This window comes from Podarcis melisellensis (genome assembly GCF_964234715.1).
Source record: "Podarcis melisellensis genome assembly, chromosome: 6".
NCBI classification, from domain to species: Eukaryota; Metazoa; Chordata; class Lepidosauria; order Squamata; family Lacertidae; genus Podarcis; species Podarcis melisellensis.
Window position 1 is genome coordinate 46775249 of NC_138538.1, and position 9815 is coordinate 46785063.

Below are 9815 nucleotides of genomic sequence, written 5' to 3' on the forward strand. Positions count from 1 at the left end.
TAAAGCTAATGTTTGATTTAAAAGGATCTCACCCCAAGTACCAGGCTGTACAATGGTATGTCAGGAAGTGGGGGAGATGATGAGATTTTATTGTAAGGGATGCTAATGAATTAATTAAGAGAGCATTGATTAATTGGGCATGAGTACTTGTTGTCTGAGGGCAGACAATGAGGAGGATAGGATAAACCATTGTGGCTGACTTATTGGCAATGTTTTGTTCAATGCCATGCATGGATGCTTTGCATGAAGAAAACACCTGGTTCAATCAGTTGGCACCTCCAATTAAAAAGTGTCTCATGTAAGAAACTGGGAAAGATATCTGCCTGAGATGTAGGTATATTGTAGATTCTGCTGGATAAGACAGACCAATGATCTGATGCAGTAAGTTTCATATAAGTGGTTGGTACTTTTGCAGGTAACTTTGAACAAGCCAACGAAGAGTTAAGGATGATTATTAAAAAAATATGGAAGAGAACCAGCATGAAGCTCCTGGATCAAGTCATTCCACCAATTGGAGGCAAGTTCTTAATTTCTTTATTTAAATGTCATTTGACCTTAACAAAAACTCTAAGCCAGCCTTTCTCAACCTGTGGGTCCCCAGATGTTGTTGAACTACAACTCCCATCACCCCTAGCTAGCAAGGCCAGAGCTCAGGGATGATGGGAGTTGTAGTCCAACAACATCTGGGGACCCACAGGTTGAGAACCGCTGCGAGACGTTTACAAGAAATATCAAAATTATCAATAGAAACTGTTTAAAACAAGAAATTAAAAACATTTAAAAATAATAATTAAAATCAGCTGTAATCTAAAAAGAGATTAAAACATGTCAACTTCTGTGTGCCTGGATAGGCTTACCAAAACAAATATGTGTAAAGAAAGCACTGAATAGAATGCAACTATTTCATATATATATTTATCTCCAAACCTCTTTCTACAACTTGCATTTCACAAATCTCCTGTTTGTGTTCTCAAGCAGCCTGGCATATGCATACAAGTTGGCTGGGTTCTTTTGCTGAGCAAACTTAATGTCTACTTGTGCCTACTCCTCTTCCAGATGATGAGGTGACCGTGGGCAAGTTCTACGCTACCTTCCTCATCCAGGAGCACTTCAGAAAATTCATGAAGCGCCAGGAAGAGTATTATGGATACCGGCCCAAGAAGAATGCTGTTGAAATCCAGGTAAGTGAGAACTGGAACACACTTGACCCAGCAGAGTAGAAAGATTTCCAGCCCATAATGGAGTGAAAGAAGAGAAGGAAACGGAGGTGCTTTGGGTTCTCTCATACGCACCAGATTTCAGGTGTACTGTGACACAGTTGTTTGCAGTTTTCATGGCCCTGTTTTGGGATTCTCTAAAGAGCTGGCATTTTAAACAAAATAATCTCTTTGCAAATATTTCCATGAAATTATTATCCCTTTCTCCCCATCTTCTCCCACAAAATGCTTATGGACAAATCTTTCTGGAATTTTTCATGCTTTGGGTTTCCTCTGGAATTGCTGCTCTTGGTTCATTCACTTTACAGGGGACATTTGAATGACATTTGGTGCTTACAGGCAAGGGCTTGATATTGCAAATGGGTTATCCACAGACCTTGTAACTGGCCTTTGTAATTTATTAGATTTTCCCTGGAAAAAGGAAATCCAGATTCAATGGTGGGTGGAGGAGAGACAATATGGTCTGACATTTTGATACCAACAACATTGTGTGGACCCAGTTAAAAAAAAGAAAGCAAGCCATGCATGAGGAGCTGTCCTACAATAAACACCCATCTGGCAGCACCCAGTAAAGTCCATCCTGTAATCAACGTCCATCTGGACACATCCACTGCCATCAAATGTTTCTGTGTGTTATCCCCATGCTTCTTTTCAGTTTCAGGAAATCCATTTTTGTTTTTGTTTTGGGAAAGAATTGGACAATAGCACAGTATCTGCATATGTAGATTGCCTTAGAGTTCCTCTGGGCAACTTGTTTATTGAGCATCCATCCTGATTTTCTTGCACAAAGCTTACGCAGAGGTTAGATGATATCTGGCCTTTATTGTGCATTTGTTCTGATTTGTTTACAGGGTGGTTGTAGGGCAATGAGCTTTCTAGCATTTGAAGAAGCATGGTTTTGATGCGTGTGGAAATTAATTGGGTGTCTAAGCCAATGCTTTCTGTTAGCACTTTTCCAGTCAATGCCATTTAGCAGCATGCATTTTTCTCTCTCTCTGATTTGCCCTTTTCAATGTAGGGGTTTTTTTTTGGGGGGGGAAGTCATCACACAGTTATGCTTAAAATTTTAAGGGTGTTATAGCACATTTTAAAAGAACTTTTTAAAAAGATCAACATGCCACTATAATGCTGTGCTCAGGTGAATTTTCACTCCCCCCCCCCGCCAGCTATGTCACACCCACTTGTGTGGTGCAGCATAACTGAGCGTTCCCCCTGTCAACATAAGCACTGGTTTTTATACACAGTACATTGTGAAGCTGGTAAGTTCATAGCTGTGCATGACTAGGGATATATACTGTAAGAGCCTGACCTCCATGTTAATTTCATGGGAAGGAAAGTCATCATGACTTAGGAGAAGGTGGTTTGGGTCACACCTTAACTTCCTGTTCTCCGGCATGAATGGTCCCTGCCAACGATAATCATTTCTGTGCTGTTTCAATGAGGCTGGCCTGAGGACCATTGAAGAGGAAGCAGCTCCTGAGATCAAAAGAGCAATCTCTGGGGATCTGACGGCTGAGGAGGAACTTGAGAGAGCCATGGTTGAGGCAGCAATGGAGGAGGGCATCTATAGGGTGAGTATGAGCACAGCTATAAAGTTTGCTTAATGGGCATCCAATATATTTTTTAACCCTCAGCTGAAAACTTCAGCAATGACACACTTGCAGTGCTCCCCTCACAGAATGAGTCCATTCCCCACTCCGTTTGTCTCCCCGTGAAGTTATCATTCATCATTCAGTTTTGTTTCCTTGGTTGAATGTTAAAGAGCAGAAGCACCTGTGCTATTCTGTTTTCTGTTTGTTTGATTGACGAAACTTGTGTTAGTGGTCTTTTATATTCTTACAGAATACTCATTGTAATGGTGGGTGGAGGAGATAAAGCAGAAGTGGAATTCTAACCTAAGAGGAAGTTGAGACCCCCACAGATTATGTGAGACACCCAACACATTTACCTCAGATTGTGGCTCCTTGTCAGCCATCATTCAAGGTTAAGCACCCTGAGTCGAGTTAAAGAAACATACAACAAATAAAGCTGAGGCGTCCTGAAGCTTTCTGTGGTGTGTGTATTTATATGCAAAATAAAATGTGCACACTGAAAGTTGATTTTCTTAAAATGTCTACTATTTTTGGTTAACACAAGTAAAATATTATATATGGAGAACCTCAACTAGGTAGGTTGAGTCCACCCTTTAAAATAATTAGGTCAGGCTTCCTCAACCTCGGCCCTCCAGATGTTTTTGGCCTACAACTCCCATGATCCCTAGCTAGCAGGACCAGTGGTCGGGGATGATGGGAATTGTAGTCTCAAAAAACATCTGGAGGGCCGAGATTGAGGAAGCCTGAATTAGGTAGTTGTAAACGTGGTAGTTTAAAACACTTTTAATATAATGTTTGGTTTGCCCCTAAATATAATGTGTGCTTTCTCATTAACTCGATCTTGTTCCCTCCATCCCCCAGCTGGAACACAAAGGGCTTAAGAAAGACCAAAATAACAACCTCCTCTCTTTTCTCCCCTGCCCTTGAATGCAGAGGACAGGGGGGTTGTTTGGCCAGGTTGACACCTTCATGGAACCAAGCAGCCCGCTCCCACCTCATGTGGCTAGCCAGAGACCTCTACAATTCACCGAGATGGGAAGCGAAGATTTGGATTCCCCTGTATTCCTTGACGACTTCCCACCAGGAGGGAGTGGGAACGTGAACAACAGCAACAGCAACGCCAACAACAATGCAATAACGGGGTAAAGCCCAAGAAACCAAGAGCATAACAAGCTGAGAGAGTAGCATTCCTTTCAGAGGGCTGATTCTGGCATGAGATTGGACCACTTAAGATTGGATTTTGCACAGTATCTGAGCCCCCATATAACATGATAGGGCTAAAGCTTTTATTTAAAAGTTTTTCATTGATTGCTGAGTGGGGGAATTGGGGTGGGCAAGTTGGGGAAGAAAATGAATTAGTATTCAGGAATTATAAAAAAAAATGGAGGAAGGGTGACTTACCAGTAAAGGCTGGGATGGCGACCCTAAAAACAACAACACACAACCCACTTTCCTTCATTTTAAAGAAATTTTCCCAGCTGATTGAAGCAGCCAAGAACTGCTGCAATCAGTAGCTAGCTAGGCTACCACGTTCTCTCACGATGTTCCTGATCTATTTTGGGGGGGAAAGATGGCAGCAGTAGAGGATACCATCACTACCTCGCCCCAAGTTATAATACATATGGAACAACACTAAGTTATGGCGTGACATCATTCAAAATGAAGCATTATGGGAGAACATGCTGGCCTGGCTTGCTGTGGCCAGGTAAATTTATGCAAAAGGAAATGGCTGTTCTTATATTCTTGTGACATAAGGGTTCTTTTAAAAAAATACACCATTACCCCTGCCTTTACTGGTAACCCCACCTTTGTTAAAAAATGAAGAATTTTTTTCTCTCTCTACCCTGGGAATGTTATCAAAGTGCCTTCCTCTAACCACCATAAGGGACACCACCCAACACCTTCTTGTCACCAAAATCCCACCCAAAATAGAGAAGTCATATTGATCACTTCTGAAAGGTGCTGAGCTTTAGCTTTCTTGGCAAGAGCATTCCAGAAGTGATGGACACCCATGAGAATGCCCTTCTGTATGCCCTTGCAGTGGTAACTTAGTGCATGGATGTTAAACCTTAGAAATGCTTTGGGATATACCTGTACAGGTGGCAATAGGTTGCGCCCAACTTTCCGAAAGCTTAAACTGATGGATAGGGAATCCAGAGCATGCATGGTATGTTTTCAATTCTTTCTGCGGAGAGAAAGTAGCATTCTGTACTGAGTGAAACTTTTAAACCATCATAAAGAGAAGCCTCTTTGAGGATTGCATCGCATACATATATTTAGCTGTGGTACACACACACAGGCTGGATCTAGACACATCAAAGAAGCATTTCAGTTAAATGCATTGTAAATTTAAACAGAGAAAACAGGTAGAGAAAAACGGGACTCCACAGCACCATCTGGTATGTTATATTGCATATACAACACATATAAATCGTTTTTTCTTTACTAATCTAGCTGAGTCCAGAGAGAGAAGGAAAAGACTGGAAAACGGAAAAGAAAGTGCTGGAGAGCTATGGTCTGGTCAATAAATCTGGGTCGTTTTTTTTAATGTAAAATCATAGTCTTCTGGGTCACCCTAAAGAGTACTAATAGTTGTTTGGGACAGGGTATTTTCTTGGAACTTACTATCAGTGCTTTGCTCCATAGGGTGATGTATGAGAATGAAGTAGTGAGAGAGAGGGTCCTACCGTCATCTCATCAGCTACCTGACCTAGGTGAGTTCTTGCTAAGAGCCCAAGGGATTTCCAGGGCCAGTCTAATCTCATAATCCCTATATAGTGGTACCTTGGGTTACATACGCTTCAGGTTACATATGCTTCAGATTACAGACTCTGCTAACCCAGAAATAGTACCGGTACCTTGGATTAAGAACTTTGCTTCAGGATGAGAACAGAAATAGTGCTCCGGTGGTGCGGCGGCAGCAGGAGGCCCCATTAGCTAAAGTGGTGCTTCAGGTTAAAAACAGTTTCAGGTTAAGAATGGACCTTCAGAACAAATTAAGTACTTAACCCGAGGTACCACTGTATGCCTATACTCAGGTTAGTGTGGGAGGAGGTTAACTGCTGATCTGACAAAGGAGACTGTGTAATGAAAGCATTTGCAACTGGCATGGGTCTAGTCAAAATATCACTTTTTAAGACTTGGAAAATGTAATTATCTCTGATTCCTTTTGTCTCTTTTCCCTCTCCCCTCTAGCCAGCAAATGCTCTATTCAGCCTAAAAACCGTAAAGGAAAAATGAGCAAGGTGCCAGCTCATGGTGTCCAGAGCCAATCAGAACTACAGTTTTCCATCCAGCAGGTAAATGCCGCATTGCTTCACTTTAGGCATGCTAAAGAGACCACAATCCAAGCTGTGCTTTCAGTGTTCCCCATACAACTCCATCAGAAACAAAAGACAGGATGTATGACATATATGGGCTACGGTCCCATTAGAATGATTTAGCATTGTTGAAGTTTGCTTTTCCACAATCAGCTGAAAGCAGAATTAATATGATTCCACACGACACTTAATATAGTGCCATATTATCCAGCTATGGCCTTCGCCCATAGCCAAAACCCTTCTGTAAAGTTTGTTTGCATTTAAGCATCACTCAGCAAAAGTCATTTTCAGCTTCTGAAATAACCACCCTCAGTTGCTCATTAATTTCAGTTTCAGTTACCTTGGAGGAAGGTTTTATTTATTTATCCCATTATTGTGTTTTGTTTTCAGTTGTCTATCACTGTGTGTGTGTATGCCTTTTTAAGATTATAATAATAAGGTCTAATACTCAAGCCTTGATAAAAGTGGTACAAAATGGCTGCCATGGGGAACAGAAATAGAGGTGACTGTACTCCATACAATAAGTCCCATCTCTCTCTCTCTCTCTCTCTCTCTCTCTCTCTCTCTCTCTCTCTCTCACACACACACACACACACACACACACAGTTCATTACATGAACATGGAAAAAGTAAAATAATGGAAGGAAATCAGTAATTTAAGCCCTCTCACATGAGAACAGAAACTGACAATAAAGGGAAATTCAGAGGCACTGTTCTGTGGATTGATGAATGTCAGCCACACTCAACAGGAAACAATAAAAGGATAGAACCACTGAGGAAGAAACTTAATTGAAGGACATTAGCTTTGAAAACATTCAGTAGCGGCTTGCCTATTCACAGTGGACAGGCTGACTCTGCAATTGCACTTGCAGTTTAAAAAATTGCCACAGATCAGTTCTGACAAAATGCCGGAGGGCAACACAGGGAAAATGGAACTCAATATATCAGCAATGTCATCTGGACTACTCAAGGAAATTGGGTCTTGCATCCCCTCTTAAACATCCACACAGGTGGCTAGTGCCTGACGGATACACCCACTTGCAGTAAACACAATTCATTTGATGTTGAGGTTGTGCCAGACCATCTCCATTAGAGGATAAGCACTTTTGTCTACTTCCTCTTCCAATATCAGATGAAACTCAAAGGGGCGGGCGGAAGCATCATGGCATATCCAACTATCCAAGCCGTCTTTTACGCACACACCTGGCAACGTTATATGAACAGTATTTTAATTCTTAAAATATGGGCAAGAATCACTTTATCCTCACTGTCCGTCTACAAATTGTGCCTCAGGATCAATGGGGATAACAATCTTAATAAGGAAGGTCACTGGGGCAGGGGCAGGGCCTGCTGCACTCTGGGTAATAAAGAGGCTGGTGGTTGATGCCACTCAGATCTATCTGGTCTTGTTTCCATGCAATTTCCCCCACAGAAGTCCATTGGCTCACAGCAGGAGTCCAATGATGGCGAAGGGTTACCATCTACAAGCAGCAATGAAGGAAATGCACTAAGAAGTATGGAAACCTCTACCCCTGCCTCCATTCAGCTCATCCAAGAGGTACAGCTGTTGTTGTTTTTTTTAAGTATTTTATTTATGATTTTCAGTTTTATACATTTCAATAATCTTACAATCCTTTTAACATTTCAAAACTTGTTGTCCTTCCTCCTCTTTCTGCAGTTCCTTAAATTTATTTTTAATATTTTCTGCATATCCAAATTAACTTAATTTGCTCATTTATTCATCTACTTTAAATATAAAGTAGATCTTATAAAACTGTAGGTTATTACAATAATCCTGCCAGTGTTCTTATCTGTTTACAGTTTGTTTGTAAATATTCAATAAACTCTTTCCATTCTTTTATTAAAAGTTTGTTATCTTGATTTCTTATTCTTCTGGTACGTTTCACCATTTCTGCATATTCCATAAGTTTTGGTATCCATTCTTCTTTTGCTGGGACTTCTTCTTTCCATTTTTGGCCAAGTAACATTCTTTCTGTTGTAGTCACAAACATGAATAAATTTCTTTACAGTTTGGGTAGTTCTGTCCCTATAATTCCCAAAAGGAAAGCTTCTGGTTGTTGTTGTTGTTTTTTACAAATGTTATTTTAAACATCTTTTTCAATTCATTATATATCATTTCCCAGTAAGCTTTAACCTTACTACAAGACCACCACATATGATAAAAATAACCTTCTTTCTTTTGACATTTCCAATACTTATTTGATTTGGATTTATACATTTTTGCCAATTTCTTGGTGTTAGGTAACATCAATACATCATTTTCATATAATTTTCTCTTAGACCATAACATGCTGTAAATTTTATAACCATGTTCCACAATCGTTCCCATGGTGCCATATCTATATTATGACCAATATCTATTGCCCAATGTATCATTGCAGGAGGTACAGCTGTGGGCATCACACACAAGTTCATTGGAAGTGGTTGGGGTTTGAGACAGGGTCAAGGGAAGGGACAAAATGGGATGTTGAAGAAGGGAAATAGGGATGTCAGAGAATTCAGTCCTTAATGGGAAATGGGAGTGAAAAATCACCACAATTAGCATGGATCCATACAGAACAGGACATATTTCTTTAGTCTTGGAATAACTATGTTATTTTCTGCATTGTTTTTGGTGTTTCTCTTCCACTGAAATGCATTGACACTAATTGCATGGGCTTCCATTTCTTCTCCCGCAGGCTCTGAGTTCTGGAGGACTTGAATCCCTGGCTAAAGACTATTCGTTCCTGAAACTGGCAAGAAATGAGATGGCTGCTGCCTTCCAGGTGGAGGTGACTGAGGTGGAGGAGATTGCGGCTGCTTTGTTGAAGAGAAGGGAAACCGACTCAAATACATCTTTGTAAAAGGCTCATTGCACAGCCATTCCAAATTCCAGACTGTGAGATCTTTCCCCCAGCCTTATCTCTTTTTTCCCCAGCAGGGCTGCTATAAAGTGCTACCCGTTTGTCTGCTTCCGGGTGGTTACCATGAAAGCACAGCATTACTTGCTCACAGCAATCCCTGACTGGTTGCCATCGGCAGCATAACAAGCTAATGGAAAAGATGGCAGAGGGAAACCTATTTTCCTTGGCTGTCAAAGGAGGAGATTTTTTTTAGAAATAGAACTCCTCAGGTGTTTCTCCCAGCAGGGTCTCCTTGCTCTCATGAGATCGACAGCATACAAGCTAGATGATAGATCACCAAATATTCCCAATATTTAATATCAAAGATCCCTCCTACCTAGCGAATTTATTTCCTCTGGGAAACATCTTCAAAAGTGCCCTTTGATTACATTGTTTTGAACAGAAAGTAAAAATGATGAAAAGCTAGCACTTTTAATAAACTGAAAGAACCAGGAATGATTATTTTATTTGTTTATTTGAAATATTTACACCTCACTTAAAAAAAAACCAAAAACTTTCCAGGCCAACTTACAAACAGGTAAAAGCAATAAAAACACAGCAATAGAATGACAGCGTTAAAATCTAAACACTGTTACGCACTTTCTCACATACCTACACCTCAAAAACAGGATTGAAGGGTTTTGTTGCTGAATTTTGCAGAGCCTCTGAATTATCTAGCTGGCTGCTAACAGATATTGGAAGATTTGAGTGTGAATTCATTTAGAATTCTAGCCCACATTATTCCTGGGTTATAGTGCTTTACACTAATAATTGCACATCAGA

General features: G+C 40.6%; 1 protein-coding gene across 2 annotated transcripts in view; it reads left to right on the plus strand.

The window, feature by feature from the left end:
- CACNA1S (calcium voltage-gated channel subunit alpha1 S) overlaps window positions 1–9488 on the plus strand; it is a 57533-nt gene extending 48045 nt beyond the window's left edge. For both annotated transcript variants that reach the window (XM_081915370.1, XM_081915371.1), the window contains 8 exons: window positions 416–517; window positions 1057–1181; window positions 2660–2788; window positions 3743–3951; window positions 5456–5523; window positions 6005–6108; window positions 7562–7687; window positions 8829–9488. In XM_081915370.1, coding sequence (XP_081771496.1) covers window positions 416–517; window positions 1057–1181; window positions 2660–2788; window positions 3743–3951; window positions 5456–5523; window positions 6005–6108; window positions 7562–7687; window positions 8829–8993 — 1028 coding nt within the window. In that variant the 3' untranslated portion in view covers window positions 8994–9488. The remainder of the gene's footprint in view (window positions 1–415; window positions 518–1056; window positions 1182–2659; window positions 2789–3742; window positions 3952–5455; window positions 5524–6004; window positions 6109–7561; window positions 7688–8828) is intronic.
- The last annotated feature ends 327 nt before the right edge of the window (window positions 9489–9815 follow it).